This window comes from Heteronotia binoei, chromosome 8, assembly GCF_032191835.1.
Source record: "Heteronotia binoei isolate CCM8104 ecotype False Entrance Well chromosome 8, APGP_CSIRO_Hbin_v1, whole genome shotgun sequence".
NCBI lineage: Eukaryota > Metazoa > Chordata > Lepidosauria > Squamata > Gekkonidae > Heteronotia > Heteronotia binoei.
In genome coordinates this window covers 70,815,769-70,833,847 of record NC_083230.1, presented here as the reverse complement: position 1 = coordinate 70,833,847, position 18,079 = coordinate 70,815,769, and the positions used below count along the sequence as shown (strand labels likewise).

Genomic DNA, 18,079 nt, shown 5'->3' with positions numbered 1-18,079 from the left:
CCTGCAGCAGTAATTTGCAGCTGGATTGCCATGTCTATGTAGGGTAATCTTGTTTTGAGGGATTGCTGCAGTGCAATACCTAGTGATGTGCAAATTCTGCCTCAGTCAAAACCCTTGGGCAGCTCATACAGATCAGAAGGCTTTTTGTCTTGTCCTCTGGAATGAAGAGATTATCACACAGTAGAGCTGTGCTGCTAAGCAGCTTCTGTGTTTCTCAGGTGTATTTACCAACCAGTGGACAACTCCAGTGTATTTACCTAGCTCAGTCAAACTGGGGGAGTACCACTTGGTTTTTTGGCACCCTGTAGGTTGGGTAATTTCCCTTTATATTTGCACCAGCTCTGGCATGGTCATTAAACCAGTTCCAGACTGCAATGTAGACAAATCCTATGGATTTTCTTTGTGTGCACCTTTGTTAAATATTCCTCTTATTCTTCCAGTTTGGCAAAGCAACTGCTAACTGTAATCTTGATAGAATCACTGCAAAAGTTATTAAAGGAATGTCTGTGTGTGTGTAACAGAGTCCACAAGCCATTTTTAAAGCTTCCTCAATGTTGTAAAGGTGGCTGCAAATAAGAGTTTTACTACTTCAGGGTGTGTGTGGTGAGGGGAACTATGGGTTTGGTCCAAGCTTCCACAAAGAGTGAAAATTTGTAGAAGTGTATCTTTCCTACCTTTCCCTTTTCCCAGCAGTTTCTAGCACACACCACAGAGTTGGTGCTGTAAGGAACAGGTGACCTCTCAAACAGTATGCCATGTGGTACCGGGAGGGGGGCTGCAGCTCCAAAGGGAATCAACTGAAATTGCACCTCCTCTCATTGTTGTGTGAGTAGAGCTTGCTGTTGAGAGAAGTGAAGCTATAGAAATACCTGCTTCTGTGATTTTGCTCTGTTAGTAGAATCTCGTATAAATGTATAATCTAGAGCAGAGGTCTACAATGTGGTGCCCACCAAGTGCATTTTAGAAAGTGGGTTGAGCCAGATGGGGCTTCTGCCCAACAGGACTTCTGATTGGCTCTGGAGAGCAGATTGAGCAGATTAAAATAACATTGTTTCAGCGACAGCTGTCACCACACAGCGTTGGTTATATTCTCTTTCTCACTTTCTCTCATTAGCCCTCTTCTCCCCTGCACTTGAGCTTCTATGTGTGTAGTTCTGCCCCCCATGGTGGCCATTTTGTTGTTGGTACCACTGCTTACAACAGCCATTTTGTGGTTGTACCCATCATCTGATCTTAGAATTCCAGAGATGCTCATAGACACTAAAAGGTTGGGGAGCCCTGCTAGACTATAGCTAGATGTTTATGTAGTGAAATGGTGTGTGCCACTCAGAGACTGGAGACCTCTCTGTTCTCTAGTATAAAAAGGGGGTTGTTTTTCAGGCCTATAAGGTGCATTTCTTTCCCCTTATCCCATGATAATGGGAAGAAAGAAAGACAGCTTCAAGGCTTACAATGGACTTTTGATCCTGGGGAGTTACCAATATAAAGATATCTGGTTTAGCAGGCTTTTTCCAACCCCAAGGCTTTGTATGTGTTTTTACACCTATATTGTTTAATGCTTGTAGAATGGGGAAAGCTCACTTAAGTTGATTAAATTCAAGTGTGTCACTTCAAACTGACAAATAATTTTAAGGTGAAGTTTGCCATTTAAAAGTTTTCCGGATTATAGTTTTGGTAGCAATCTAGAGCTGCTTTTAAATCTTAAACGCTATTAGAAAATAATGTATTTCTTATTTTTGCTTTATTTTAAGATAATAAACGAATAAGTCCATTTAGGCATCTGGACAGTGAAATCTATTTTTATAGAGATATAGAGTGTACAGAAAAAGAAAAGGTATGTGTAGCTATCTGATCATGATACACATTAACATAATTTTGTTCATAGTTGATTAAGACCTTTTAAGTCAGTTTTAAAAATGTTAAAAAAATGTCAGTTTAAAAAATTAACAAAACAAGCAAAGTAGAGAAATTTCTTCAGAATATACTTCCAAACAATTGCTAATGTAATAGCAAAGAATAATTTTTGTCTTTTAACAAAAAATAAGCTACCAGAAATCCCTTCCCTCCCCCCCCCCCCCCAAATATTTCTGTTGGTTGGTTGCATGTTCATGTTGAACATACATCACTTTAAAAAATATGTCCTCGGTGCAATTATCATCTACTTTGGATAAAATATACCACATATTCAGAATAGTGAGTAAAACTCTGGTTCCTAAATAACCTCTTCTTCCTTAACAAATATGATGGCTGGCACACAGATGGTGGGGATTTTAAGTTGAATCCAATCAAACAATATAGATCACATTTGAAAGATTATGTTGTTTTTTACTACAGCCAAGAAGGTTTTGTTATCATGCCATTTGTAGTTTTTCTAAGTGATGAAGGGATAACAAACCCTTCCTCACATAGAAAAACATCTGTGAATTTTTGACTGAGATAGATCTACATATAGACCACTGTGACATGTTTTTGAAACAATTTATGAACCTTCTCTGTGCATATCTTCTTGAAACATTGTTTGCTTTTTCCTCTGATGCTGAAATGGTGGTTTGTTTGAAAGGTGCACATAATCATTTGTTCTCTAGATCTCTGTCTTAGCTAATTATCTTCATGTGTTAATCCTTACGGTGTGGTCAAAGAAGTTGAGGTTGCTGTCCTCTTATATTTCTTTATCAAAACATTTCTGTCTCACCTTTCCTCTTGGTTCAAGGCAAATTACAATAACAGATAAAACATCCCCAGCTAAAACTAAAAATAAAATAAAAAGGTAAAAGGTGAAGGTGTGCAAGTACCCAGTCGTTACCGACCCATGAGGTGACATCACATCACAATGTTTTCTTGGCAGACTTTTTACAGGGTGGTTTGCCATTGCCTTCCTGCAAATCCCTCTCCCCTTTAAAAGATGCCTGCCATTTCACCCCCCCCCCCCAAAAAGAGCATACAGGCAGGCCTTGCAGCACCTCCTGAAGATCTCCAAAGAGCTCCCCCCACTTCAGAGAGTTAATTCCAAAGAACTACAACCATGATGGAAAAGGCCTGAGCTCTAGGCAATGCTACGTGGGCCACCCTAAGAAGTGGAATAGCCAACAAATGGTTGCCTAATGCTCAGGTACAGTATGTTCATTGCTTATCTCAAAGGAATATAGTTTTCTAAGATGATACTGGAGAGCACATGCTTAAGTGACCATCTACTAAAGGTATAGTCACTGCACCTGCTAATGTGATTACTTGAGTAGATTTTAAATATGTGTATTTAAAAAGGTAAGTGTTGTTCCCCTACATATTTCATAAATTTGAAGCCTAAATTTGATTAGAAGTGGGGGGGAGCTAAGAGCTGGATCCAAAACATGCACTTCAATTTCAGGTTAGATCAGCTCAACATTGTTTGAAGGTGTATGAAAAGAGTACAATTTCATCAAGAGCAAGGTCTCGAAAAACTATACGACATCTGGAACATGCTATTGAAAGAGATACAGAAACAATAGAAAAAATTCCCAGTCTAAACTGGGCTCTCGCTTTTGCACAGTGTAAGTATGTTCAGTTAAAAAATTATCAGAGTGCCTTTGTGCTAAAGTTGAATATTGGTAGGATCTCTTAGCACTTAGTGGTTAAAGTGTTATATAGCTTTGAACAGGAGTTAAGCTATAAATTTAAATTCAGAAGTAGACTTATGGCTTGCAATAATGTATCTTTTCATCATTATATAGATCGCTGGGTCAGTTCAGCCATCAGGCCAAACCGTGGCTTGTGTAAACCATAGCTGAGAACCCTGCATATGCTTTGAGCTTCCAAATAATGAGGAAAACCATGGCTGGAGTTGCTTGTCTGCTTTCACATCCTGGCTGCTTAGCCCTCCTGTCTTTGAGTGCTGCAGCTTCCAAAGACAAACAACTGTAGTTTATCAATTCATATATTATATCAGTTGGTTCAAATTGATGGAAAGATAGCTAGAGCACTGTTAGCAAAAACAAACAAACAATAAACTCCCCAAAAACCTTGTGCCAAATCAAAAAGCACTCTGTAAAGCCCATTTTAAGGCCAATGAGCTGGCAATGATTGTATCTATCATAGTATTGAAGTAATCTTGTCCAGCAAAACTATTTAAGGTCTTAATGTCTCAGTCTCATGATTTGGAAATTACCTGAGACAATTTTGCTCATTTCATTACTGATAAAATCTTTCTCATCTGGTCTGTCTTAGATGCCAGTTTAGCTGTCGATCCTGTGCTTGGGATATCAGTGGCAACCTCTTATCAGAGTTCTATAGATAACATCAAGTTGGTTTCTCTCAATTAATTTAGTAGAGTTCTTGGAGTTTGAAGGCTTCTTCCTGGATCATTGCCCTCTTGGCTATTAAAACCCTGCTGAGTGAAAGAGCTAAAACCTTTGGGAAGATTATTAAGAAGATTATTAATTTGTCTGTCTTACAAGAAAGCTGTGCAAGATGCAAATGGCAAGATGTCATAGCCATGTTGCACATTGCATTGGTTAGACCACACCTGGAGTATTGTGTGCAGTTCTGGAGGTTTCACTTCAAAAAGGATTGGATGGAATGGAGTGGGTGCAGAGTAGAGCGACAAGGATGATCTGGGGCCTGGAGGCCAAGCTCTATGAGGAAAGGCTTGAGGGACTTAGGAATGTTCAGTCTGGAGAAGAGGAGGCTGAGTGGGGACAGGATTGCTCTCTTTAAGTATTAGAAGGGCTGTCACTTAGAGGGAGCAGGGAACTCCTTCCTGTTGGCAGCAGAGGATAGGACTCACAAGAATGGGTTTAAATTAAAGGTGAGAAAATACTGGCTGGGTATTAGGAAAAACTTTTTTACAGTAAGAGTTGTTCAACAATGGAATCAGCTACCTAGGGAGGTGGTGAGCTCCCCCTCGCTGGCAGTTTTTGAGAAGCGGCTGGACAAACACTTGTCAGGCATGCTCCAGGCTGATCCTGAATTGAGCAGGGGGTTAGACTAAATGGGCTAAATGGCCCCTTCCAACTCTGTGATTCTAAGTCTTGTGTGTGTTATGTATGAAATCTGTAAAATTATTAATCTGTTTAATATAGTTAATTCAACGGTTACGTCCTCACAGCTTAGTCACTGCTGTCTGAAAGAAGGTGGAATATGGATGTTTTTAATAAAAACAAATCAGTAAACCATAAACTGTAAACTCACAGACCATTATTTCTGCTTCTAGTTTTCCAGATAAGTACAAACATGATTTTTCAGTTCCGATATTGTCCCAAATCATGAGTAAGATTCGTAATCACAGTTTAATATGGTCTAGATCAGGGGTCCCCAACCACCAGGCTGCAGACCAGCACCAGTCCATGGCCTGCTAGCAACTGGGTCATGGAGCAAGGCAGAGGTTCTGCACCACCCCTGCCCACCCAGGACCTGGACAGATGAAAGAGGCAGTGTAGCCTCACTCGGAGGCAGAGAAGTAGCCTCAGAACAATGTAGAGTAGCCCCGCCACCCCTTCCACTGGCCTGGGACCTGGGCGGACAAAAGAGATGGTGTGGCCTTGCTCCAAGGCTGCCTCCTTGCAGGGGAGGCGGCCTTTGAGTGAGGCCATGTTGCCTCTTTCATCCATCCGGATCCTGGGCTGGCGGAAGGGGCAGCGCTGCTGCAACCTTGCCTACCCTTCATTTATAGACCCCCACTGATCAGCTGATTGGCAGGGGTCTTAAAATGGGTGGAGGGCGCAAAAAAATCAGTGCTACCCCCCCCCCCCCCCCCAGTCCATGGAGAAATTGTATTTCATGAAACCGGTTCCTGGTGCCAAAAAGGTTGGGAGCCACTGGTCTAGATTAAGCCAGTATATAAAAGATCCCATTCAGTCAGTCTCTGGGGAAAAATATCTTTCCAGTGTGATTGTCAGTCTCATAATTCCTTGAATATAAATATAATTTCTTTAAACCTACAAACTGCAGAGTTTTAAGAAATAAAACTAACAATTCTAATTTTTTTTTAAGTTTGTCAAAGTGATAAGCAGTCTATAGCAGATTACATCAATGAACAGAAGGAGCTGTTTCTTTTGGAGGTAGGCTTTAGTTCTTTTAACTATTATTTTTAATGAAAGGAAAAGAGGTGGTCCTAAATACATAAAGAGAGAAATGCATAAAACAGAGTTTGCATTGTAAGGTCTGTCCCCTGCAGCAAGGTAACCAGGTTTATTGTATAAATTGTCCACATTCATGCTTTGTACTGAAGTTTAAAAGCTGCCTTCTCCAGTCATGAAAGGGCATAATAGTAACACAACAAAAGCAACAGGCGTATCTACATCTACAAAATAATTATTGTCTTGTGACCCATCTGTAGTTGCAATGAGTTCCTGAATGTAGTAAGGGGAGAAGAGTAGTGGATCCTTGATCAGGTACACAGAAAAATCTTGAGATTTTTTTGGAGGGGGAGGTGAGGGAAAGAGGTCTCATGTTGGGTTTGAAAAATTAGGAAAATCATTGCTCTTTATACATACAGTTAAGAGTATTTTGAAGACCTGTATTGGAGTGTTTTTGAACAATTTTGGGAGGCATTCTGAGCTGCAGTTGGTGTGGGGCAAGATTGTGCTTCACATTCAGAAATCATCCCATCCCTGGAAACACTGTGGTGAATCTGAGCTGTCAGTAGGTAAGGGGCTGTGTGCAGGTGCAAAGCGGAGGAACCTGACATAGATTTCTTAGTAGTATGTTAATGATTGTGTGATCTTTTAAAATGCCAAATAGAAAGCAGGTGTATGTAATTTAACCAATGTAATTCTAACCAACGTCGCATTTATATCTGTATTACAAAAATACAGATATAGCCAACATACTTATGGGACTGCCTCTTCCTGTATTTACCCTAGATAGCTTTACACTCTGCAGAACAACATCTCCTGGCAGTCCCCAGCCCAAAAGACATCTCCTTAGACTCAGCCAGGGCTTTGTCTTCCCTGGCTCTGGCCTGGTGGACCATGCTCCCAATTGAAATCAGGGCTCTGTGGAATTTATTACAATTCCACAGGGTCTGTAAAACTGATCTGTTGCACCAGGCCATTGGTTGAGGCAGCAGTAGGGTTGCAAAGTCCAATTTAAGAAATATCTGGGAACTTTGGGGGTGGAGCCAAGATCAAGGCTGTGACAAGCATAATTGATCTCCAAAGGGAGTTCTGGCCATCGCATTTAAAGGGACAACAGACCTTTTCGATGCCTTCCTTCCATAGGAAATAATGGATAGGGGGCACCTTCTTTTGGGACTCATAGAATTGGACCCCCTGGTCCAATAGTTTTGAAACTTGGGGGATATTTTGGGAAGAGGTACTAGATGCTGTACTGAAAATTTGGTGCCTCTAATTCAAAAAACAGCCCCCCCAGAGCCCCAGATACCTGCGGATCAATTATCCATTATTTTCTATAGGAATAAATCTCCATAGGGAATAATAGAGTTCCCAGCAGACATTTCCCTCCTCTCCCCCTGCTTTCTGATGACCCTGAAGCGGGGGGGGGGGGCTCCAAATCGGGGAATCCCCTGCCGCCACCTGGGGATTGGCAACCCTAGGCAGCAGTTGTCCAACCATCTCTGCCTCCCCTGCTCACACTGCTGCAGTTCTCACAGTGCTCGCTATGTAATTTGCCCTGCTTAGAGACCAACACGGCATCACCTCAGGAGGCACTATGAATCTGCCTGTCAGTCCAATCAAATAGTGCCATCTATTTGATTGGACTGAAACTTGTATTTAAATTTTATTTTAATGTTAATTTGTTTAATCTGTTTGTTTGTACTTACTCTTAATGTTTTATTGTTATTATGTTGTTGACTGGACCCATCCTAAGCCCATTTGTGAGGGAGTGCAGGATAGAAGTCAAATAAATCAAATCAAATTAAGAACTGCTTGAAGCTGTGTATGAAAGTGTCTAAAAAGTAGTTGACATTTTGTTCTGATATTAATGTGTGTATTTTTAAAAAAATGTATTTAGAAGAAATTTTAGACCATGATATTTCCTGATTTGGATAGGGGCCAGACTTAGGGTTGCCAGTCCATGTTCCGGTGGGGGTTCCCTGGTTTCCAGGGCTTCTCCCCACCACCAGCCACCTGGCCATAGGGAGAAACCCTGCCCCCAAACAGTGACGTCACTGCATGATGTATCTGCCACAATGGTTTCACCTGAAAGTGTCGTCATCATGTCGGGGATGTCACATGGTGGCACTCTGGTTTGAGGGCGAAACTCTATGGTTTGAAGCCAGTTTTACCCAAAAACCAGAGCATTGCCCTTGTTGCTTAAGGGGTATTTATTTATTTATTTCATTCTATTTATAGCCCACCCTTTCCCAAAATGGGCTCTAAGTGGGTAGCAACAATCAATAATACAAAGTTAAAATCAGATTCATATGATAAAACAATATAACAATATCAGCTCCTTGAGTGGCACATTTGTGATACGCAGGGTATACATTTGTAAATAAATAAATACAGCTTCTCTGAGTCTGAATCTTAATATTCAGGTACCACAGCTAATATGTAGCAAGCGCCAGCACTCTGTTTTATTAAAGAAAACAGGATTTTTGGCACTGCTGCTAAGGCTGAGATAAGACTGATCAGTTATCATCAAGTCCTTGATACAGTAATCCAAGAGATAAATGATCTGCCCTCACATAGCCTGACTTAGTATTTCACTTGAATATTAATATTGTTTTGTATATGATTTTTTTAAAATTGGTTTGTGTTCTCAGTACAGAGTAAAAGTGAAACAATGTACTATGACACAGCTGGAGAAACTGGCAGCAAAAGAAGAGCGAAGGGCCAAAATTGCTGAAATGAAACTGGAAGAAGATACACTTGCATTTGAAGAGTTTCTCAGAGAGAATGATAGAAGTTCTGTAGATGCCCTTAAAATGTTAGACATTGTTACAATTTTTGCTATTGTCATTTTGATTCAGTATATGTACAGTGCTCACAGAGACATGATGGGGTTGATTTTCATGAAACAGAGAGTTCACAGAATGGAGACTTCTCCAGACTCAGCCTATGAGCTCTGTAACAGTCATATCTTAGTTGCATATTTTCCTCTGTTCCTTCTGTGTGCTGTTCCTACCCCAAACTGGACCATGGCACTCTGAAGAAGGAGTTTTAGTCATCCTTGTCATAGGTTTCCTGGAGGCTAGCCACCTGCCCACACACAGGAATTTTCCACCTGCAACACAATTTCCCACCTGCTCTGCTCAGTGGGGAGCACACATACCGTGTGGTTTGCAAAGCCCCCACCACCCTGTCAGCCAGCTTGGAGAAGGCATTCCTTTCTTTAAATCACTTCTCCAAGCCAAGCCAGCTGGCAGCTTCGAAAATGCATTTGAAGTTAAAGTTGCTTTCTTTCCACCTCTCTCCCATCTTCCTTCTTTCCTTCCAGTTTGGTGTAGCAGTTAAGTGTGTGGACTCTTATCTGGGAGAACCGGGTTTGATTCCCCACTCCTCCACTTGAACCTGCTGGAATGGCCTTGGGTTAACCACAGTTCTGGCAGAGGTTGTCCTTGAAAGGGCAGCTGCTGTGAGAGCCCTCTCAGCCCTACCCACCTCACAGGATTTCAGTTGTGGGGGGAGAAAATATAGATTGTAAGCCGCTCTGAGTCTCTAATTCAGAAAGAAGGGTGGGGTATAAATCTGCAATTCTTCCTTCCTTCCCTCAGACATCTGACATTCATGTCTTGTCTGGCTCTCAAAACATCTGATATTTATTCTGTGTGGCTCTTATGTTTAGCAAGTTTGGCCACCCCTGGCATAGAATATGGACCTAGATATAAACTCTCCCAAGTGTAGATTGATATCTGAAGTAAATTAACATGCACCAGGTGACTTTCTTTTAAAAATGTGAACAAAAACATTTATTCAGAATAGAACATATGGGTTTAAGTAAATATTAACAATCATCCAAGCACTATGAAATGCTAAGTTTCAAATCTTGCATGTCCAAGGAAAAGCTTCTCTCATGCAGGTTTATACAGCATTCAGCTGCAACTAGAAGTCTCAATGTCTTCTATAACAAAACAGATCACTATAGCATTATAGTGGTGTAGCCATATGAAATGAAACGGCTGATTAGAAAAACAACTGAAACCTCCGGGCAGGAGGGCAGGGCAAGGCAGCTACAGGGAAACCTGCCCATGTGGAAGTCCCAATACTACTGCGCTTAATACTCCCTCTAAGCTGTGGCATCTTCTGAGCAAAAAGCATTAAAGTTGTGAGCCACTTAGCTTAAATTAGTTTGCTCTGGGGCCATTTTTTCTGAACTAAGACAAAAATGTGTGAGCCGGAGGCTAAATTAACTCAACTTAGAGGGAACGCAGACTGCACTGCAACAGTAGTGGGGAAATCACACAAGCTGGTCCCCATATGGAAAACATCTTTGATGCTGACAGAATAATGGGACTCTTTTTCATGAGAGAATTTTAAAGGCATTCTAGCTGCCTGATTAATAATCATATGGTGTAAGTATACAAAATTTCTATAGGCTTCTGAATCTTTTGGTTTGGAAAATGAATAGGGTGGGGGCTGAAGAGAGAAAAAGGCTGTGTACCCCCTTCCAATATCATAACACACCTGTTTTTCAGGGGAACAGAAAAATGTTTTCTGTCCCTACACACACACATAAACAAAGTTAATAACAAATGTGTTATTTTAGAGCAACTCAGGAAACAAAATCTAAACTGGAACTGACATCTGAGGTGAATGCAGCAATGAATGAGGTGTTCGCAACTAAAAGGTGAGTTTTTTGGTTTGCTTTTTTTGTGATCCAGATTTGTTTTTTTGCCATCCCAACACCTTGGATCCTCTTCTCTGTGCCTTCATCTACAGAAGAGAGGGCCAAATTGCATGTTAGTTGTAACACCAGTCAGTTAGGTATTCTCTAGCTCATGACTGTAGTACTTGGAGTGCCACAAAAAGACAGAAATGGTACCTCCCTGTGAACATTTCAGCTTGGGAAAATTGCATAAGATGGAAGACTGAAACTCCTCTTCCCCCATTGAGCTCCAGTCCGGAGGCTGGGTCCTGGGACTCGGGAATGTTAGTTCCCTGCCATCATGTCTGTCTCCAAATGGAATGCAGACCTCTTTGTTTTTACCTTGCAAGCTGCTGCAAGTGGGTCTCTGGAAAACTGGCTTCCCCTAAATTTATAGGGGAAAGGTTATTTCCCAAATTGACTCTCATTGTGCCAGTTTTAGCTTTGGTTTTAGCTTCACTCTTCTTGTACAATGGTCTCTCGTGATGGTCTTCAGTCTTTATAGAGCTGGAACCCCTGTTTATCCACTCCCAACTGTAGCCTGTAACATCACAGGCAAGTAATATTAAAAGCAGAAGACAGAATTTTGACTTTACTAGCGTTGAGGCCAGGGCTGCAGACCGAGAGCAGCAGGTCCAGGAAAAGTAAGCAAAGGAGACAAAAACAAGCCAAGAATCAGAGCCTTGGAGGAATCCTCTCCATTGATGGGGTCTTCTCTATGCTGTCCTCCGTGTCATCTCAGCATGCAAACTAAAAACACAGAAGGCATAGCAACCTAGGTCTCTGTGTAATTACAGTAGCAGCTGGTCCTTTGAAATAGCAGCCAAAATGGTGCCTCTAGGGGGCTTGTAGTCCAGCAGGTTGGACTCTAATTACCGGATGGTCCTGACAACCACTCAGTGCAACTTGTTAAATAGCCCCCATTGCAAGGATACTGTAAGCTTTTAGAGGGCTCTGATGAAACCACTTCTTTCTCTCGTTTTCCTTTTTCTATTGATGATCAACAGCAGTCAGTATTCTTTAACTCTTGGTGGGCAAAGAGCATGCTTGGCTCTTGTTGCACCATTTTATTTTTTTAAACCTACAAACTAATATTTTTTTCAATAACAGAGACATTCCTGCGAGTATGCACAAACTACTATTTGTGGCTGTCCCAATTTCACTGGCCTATTGATGTGCAGGGATCAAGTTTGTTGTCTCATAGAATGATGTGAGGAATGGTCAGCAGCAGAAGTTTGTGGAATTAAAATACCCAAATTGTTTGTCAATTGTTAATTTTAACATTTGCAGTGACATTGCAATCACTGAAGAAATTCTGAGGCAGTATTTATCTTATGAAACATTTTTGATGAGCATTTCTCCTCAAGACTGGCAAGAAAAGCAACTGGAAAAAAGAGGGAAAATGAAACCAGAGAAGAGAAGAATGTCAAAACCTTTACTTCCTCGTCATGAAAAACTTGATCCAAGATCACAGCGCTGTTATGCACTGGGCCGCAAGTTAAGTAAGTATCTTTTTTAAAAAGGTGTGTGTGTGGGGGGGAGGACAGTCCATAGAACTAGTTTTCACTGTAGCCCTGTCTTTGCCTCCTCATCCAATTAGTGTCATCCTAAGCACAGTTAGACCCTTCCAAGCCATTGACTTAAATGAACTTGGAAGGGTATAATTTTGTTTATGATTGCACTAATTACCTATTAAAATAAGGATGGTGGACAGGTAGTTTCATATGAGTACAAATCTTACTATGCACTATCCCTGCTCCTACATATTGAGAAGACTTCTTCAACATATCAGTTAACGAAGCTGGAATGACACCCAGATTTATGGCACTTCACACCTATGACATGTCTGCTTTTTATCACCCTCCACTGTTGTTACAGCCCAGTTAACAATACTAACAAACAAACACAGACCCCACTCTGTGATTCTTTTAATCTGCTAAAAACATTCCCATGACTCTACATTCCAACTCACTGCCCACTTTCTCTATATTTAAAGATGGCTTACCATTCCAATTTGTCTGAAGTCTGCTTAGAACATACAAAAGCTTACATTCTGAATAAAACTTAGTTGGTCTTAAAGGTGCATCTTGTCTACTGCTTTGTTCCATAACAGTACAGTTACAGATACAATTGAGCGGCAGCACATCAAGTGAAATGTTCTCCTGCTTAGCTTCTGAGATCTGGCTATATGAAAAGATTGTGTGCAGCTGCTGCTTCTCCCTATATTGTCCAGCCTACCAATTAAGATTTGCCTCACAAGGCCTGCTCTTTGTGCCCCTGCCTTCAGAGGCAAGGTGGTTGGCAACTAGAGATAGGTTTTCCAGTAGTGGCATACCGCTTATGAAATGCTTTTCTCCTTGAGGCTTGCCTGGCACTTTTGTTGCTTTCTTTTAAGCCTCAGGCCCAAATAGGCTTGCCAATCCCCAGGTCCCAGCAGGGGTTCTTCAGTTTTCCCAGGCTCCTTCCCACCCCCAGTCAGCTGGCCGGTGGGGGGAAGCCCCACGGACCATGTGCCTTTTCACCTCCAGAGGCTTCAGTCTCTGATTGAAAGGCTTCCTCTTGGGATGGTGTGTCTGTTACTTTGAAGAAGTTGGCAGCAACTCATGAGTAGAGAGGCCAATCCCTTGCTTCAGAGTTGCCAGAAAGGAGGGGGGGGAGGGAAACTTCTGCTGAACACTTCATTATTCCCTATGTGGAGATTGATTCTCATAGGGTATAATGGAGAATTGATATGGAGGTATCAGGGGCTCTGCAGGGGCTGTTTTTTGAAGTAAAGGCACCAAATTTTCAGTATAGTATCTAGTGCCTCTCCCCAAAATACCCCCAAGTTTCAAAATGATTGGACCAGGGGGTCCAATTCTATGAGCCCCAAAAGAAGGTGCCCCTATCCTTCATTATTTCCTATGGAAGGAAGGCATTTTAAAAAGTGTGCTGTCCCTTTAAATGTGATGGCCAGAACTCCCTTGGAGGTCAATTATGCTTGTCACACCCTTGCTCCTGGCTCTGCCCCAATGTCTCCTGGCTCCACCCCCAAAGTCCCCAGATATTTCTTGAATTGGACTTGGCAACCCTAGGCCCAAACATTTCTGTTCTCTCAGGATTTTAATTAAGGAATTGATTTTTTTAAAATACTAATTTAGTCTTGAGCATCCTGAATAGCCCAATCTTGTCAGAGTTTGGAAGCTAAATAGGGCTGACCACAGTTAATGCTTGCATGAGAGACCACCAATGAAGTCTGGGGTTGCTATGCAAAAGGAGACATTGACAAACCACCTCTGTTTATCTCTGTCCTTGAAAACCTCTATGGTCCTGGGGTCACCATGAGTTGGTTGCGAGTCACTCACACACAATCATTATTAATTATTTTAGTAGGGGAGGGACGGTGGCTCAGTGGTAGAGCATCTGCTTGGTAAGCAGAAGGTCCCAGGTTCAGTCCCCGGCATCTCCAAAAAAGGGTCCAGGCAAAATGGTGTGAAAAACCTCAGCTTGAGACCCTGGAGAGCCGCTGCCAGTCTGAGAAGACAATACTGACTTTGATGGACCAAGGGTCTGATTCAGTATAAGGCAGCTTCATATGTTCATATTAAGTAGTGCATTTTTTGTGATCTACATTTTTATGCTGGGATGGATTTTTAAAACATTTAATATTTTTCAGTGTTTTATTTTGTAAGCTTGGGAGAAGATATAAAATTTTCTAAACATTATTGTAAAAAAGCAAGTATGTTAAGAATTATTAGGAAAGAGAAAAAATAAAATTGGATTGTAGTATCTTTATGCAAGTCTATGGTACAGCCATATTTAAAATTCTGGCCTGGATAGCCCAGGCAGGCCTGACTGCATCAGAAATCAGAAGCTAAGCAGCTCTAGCTAGTATTTGGATGGGAGACCACCAAGGAATACCAGGGTTGTGACGTGGAGGTAGAAAATCTCTCTCGCATTGAAAACCCTGTGACTTGATGGCCAAAAAAAGAAGTTAGTACAGCCCTATTTAAAATATTGAGAACAATTCTAGCCATACCACATCAGAAAATATTGTACTGTAAAATATACAGAAAATGAGATGATGATGATGAAGAGGAGGAGGAGACTAGTACATTTACCTGCAGGAAAAGGCTAACATTTGATGCTCTTTAGTTGGTAAAATGATTACTAAGGGGAAACATAATTTTTTGTGTAGTATGAACAAAACAAGAATTGCTTTGCCTCTTCCATGATAAAAGAATTTGGGGATACCTGGATAAACTGATCAGAAGTAGTATTGCAATATATTGTATTATGTTAACCTTTTAATCTTAATATTTTCTTAGATTGGAGATATTTTGTCTAAAACATGATGCTGTTTAATAGATGTTGATATTTGAACTTGTTCAGCAGTAGGTTTAGGACATACAAAGGAAAATACTTCACACAACACATAACTTAGTAATTTTCTACCCCAAGCTGTGTTAGCTACTAGTTTTTAAAAGGGACTGGACAAAGTTTGAGGGTAAAGCTATTCATGGATGTTAAATATGATTGCTAAAGGAAGTCACTAGGTTCAGAGGCAATAGGGCACTGAATATCAGTTGCTGGGGGCAAAAATTGGAGGGCGTTTTTGTCCCTCTTGTGAGTTTTCTGGATGCATTCCAGTTGGTCACTATAGTCCACTTCCTCCCATACTGTCCAGATTGCCAGTTAAGAGCCTATTTCTAAGTTCTGTTCTCCATGCCCTACATCTTAAGAGGTGATGTGGCAAGCCAACCAGAGATGGGGCTTTTTTAGTGGTGGCCTTTGGAGTACTTTCCCTGTTGAAAATTTCTTGGCACTTACCATTTCTGTTCATCCAGGCTTTTAACTGTAGGAGTTGCATCTTCTTTGACTATTTTTAATGACCTGAAGACTCTTTTATGAATATCATTTTAGTCCGCTTAATATAGTGTTTGTAGTTGGGTTTTAATGACTTTTTAGTGGTTTATCTGTTCTGTCTTTCATGACTTATCTATTCTTATGCTGTTATATTTATAAACTTATTTGTTTAAAAAATGTGAGCTACCTTGACCAGGTCACTAGAGAAGGCAGCGTATATAATTTCTAAATAAATTTATTTTATATAATGTATATCCCGCCTTTCTGCCCTCATAAGCGCCACCAAGGCAGCTAACAAGTTAAAACCAACAAAAGCACATCATTAAAACAAAACATGCAACTGCTGGATTGACCTTGGGTTGGTCATAACTCTCAGAGCAGTTCTGCTCAAGAGCAGTTCTTTAAGAGCTCTCTCAGCCTCACTTACCTCACAGGGTTTCTGTTGTGGGGAATGGAAGGGAAAGGATATTATAAGCCACTCTGAGACTCCAGATAGTGAAGGGTAGGATATAAATCCAATCTCTTCTCTTCTTCCCTGGAGAAAGAGTTCCAGACTAGAATGCTGGACTAGATGGACTTTTGGTCTGAAGTAACATGTTCATAGTGACTGTTTGGCTTGGATCCAGTAATGCACAAGCAGAAATATAAATGGACTTAGCACAGTTCCTCTGGTGAAATAACTAGCACTCTCTTCCCTATATTTTTATAGTGCCCAGAAATTTTCTTGCATTTCCACTTGTGCAAGAGCAGAACTTTTGAGCTGGATTCAACCATTTATGTTGTTTGAATTGTATCTTTAGGCAAAGGCATACCTGCTCCAGAAAGTCCATATGGAAAGAATGTATTAAATAGAAAACCATCTTCATTAATGGATCAGGACCACAAAAAGAAACTTTCAGTAAGCTCAGGTAAGGAAAGGGTGGCTGTTTGGTAGAAGGCAGCCATATCAGGCTAATGCCTTTACCAGAAGTTCCAGCTGAAAGATTTTTGCTGTAATGGAGCAAGGGCTGGGCTTCAACTACAAGTGGTCTCCACAGTATCTGTTTGATGTGGTCAGGAAGGTCCAAGGAGATAAATCCCAATAAAGTTCCTTTGCAGTAAATATATATAGCTTGGAATCCATTGATAGGCTGTGAGTGTACAAAAAAAAAAGGATGAACATGCCTACTGGACTTTTGGCTTCTTTACTTTATTAAGCAGCAGAACCCTGTCACTGAAATCACACACACCTCTTCATTACTGTTTGGCTCTCTCCCCACTTCCCCGGTGCCCATTATCAAGATTTCAATAGGCATGTTTCTGCTTACCAGGCAGCAGAGAAGAAAACACCATCTTTTTGTCTGTACTTGATACTAGCTCATATTACTCAGTTATGCACACTGCAGTCCCATGCAGAGATTCTCCAGAGAAAACTGCATAGGATTTCCCTGGCAGTCCCACAGTTTCATTCTAGCACAGCTGCCATATATCCCAGGAGCGGCCCATCACTCATTCATTGCCATTATCTAACTTCATGTGATTTTGCCCATGCAGGTCTGCTAAGCCTTGGCCTCAGCTTTTCACACCTCAAACAGGGCTGATGGTGAACTAGAAACTGGGTAAAGCCTGCATCTTCAAACACTTAGCCTTTGTAGGTTCTGACTCACAGTAGGTGACATGTGCCAGGGGTGGGGGGAGGGGAGAAAAAGAAAGAAGCGCCTCCCTGTCAGCTGGCACCTCATATTCTCCTGTTATCTAAAATTCCAAAGAGGGACCATCAGTCTCACACAGTGAAGATCTTATTTCTTGTGCAGAATCATAGGACTCCATCGTATTTGCTGAATTATGGTAGCATATGATGCCTCTTTTTTTTAATTTCAACTACTATGTTCAAAGTAACTGACTATAGGTTTTTTAGAAGTGGATCAAAAGGAGACACGAGCCGAAGACCATCCTTGTTAGAAAGGAGAAGATCTGTATTAAGGTACAGTTCAAAGGTTAATTTCTTTATCAAGAGTTATCCACTAGATCAGTTTTACAAAAAAAATTCAAAAAATAGGTTGAACAGGTAAAGACAAATAAACGACCAAAAATAATAAGTTATATTTACAACTTCTGTGAAAGATGTTAGTAATGGAGAAATGAGAGACAATGAGGACTGTGGCTTGACCAGCTACATTTTTACAGAGGTAGAAATAGCTCAGACAGTTGGCATCTGCAAAACCAGCCAGTTGCAACTCTGAATGTTAGTTCTATGGCTTCTGGTTCTTGCTTTCAAGCTGGAGCTTCTGTTAAGAAACAAAATTAGCAACCATGAAGGTCTGCAGTGTGCATCATCAGCTTTACTGATGTATAGAAAACCTAAAGTTACTGTATTTGTGTTAAGAATAGCAGACCATGTTAAAATTCTTCCAGTGCTTGACCAGTAATGTTTATTGATGCAGTTTCTTGTAACTAAAGTATTTGGCACTAGTTTACAAAAATATTTGCTTTCCTTTGACATGAAGCATTA

General features: G+C 41.0%; 1 protein-coding gene across 1 annotated transcript in view; it reads left to right on the top strand.

The window, feature by feature from the left end:
• The window catches only part of CCDC38 (coiled-coil domain containing 38), a 31,705-nt gene that overhangs the window by 933 nt on the left and 12,693 nt on the right, over nucleotides 1-18,079 (top strand). The window contains exons 2-9 of the mRNA XM_060244422.1: nucleotides 1,752-1,834; nucleotides 3,365-3,527; nucleotides 5,965-6,032; nucleotides 8,702-8,865; nucleotides 10,645-10,725; nucleotides 12,034-12,245; nucleotides 16,389-16,496; nucleotides 17,464-17,551. Coding sequence (XP_060100405.1) covers nucleotides 1,752-1,834; nucleotides 3,365-3,527; nucleotides 5,965-6,032; nucleotides 8,702-8,865; nucleotides 10,645-10,725; nucleotides 12,034-12,245; nucleotides 16,389-16,496; nucleotides 17,464-17,551 — 967 coding nt within the window. The remainder of the gene's footprint in view (nucleotides 1-1,751; nucleotides 1,835-3,364; nucleotides 3,528-5,964; nucleotides 6,033-8,701; nucleotides 8,866-10,644; nucleotides 10,726-12,033; nucleotides 12,246-16,388; nucleotides 16,497-17,463; nucleotides 17,552-18,079) is intronic.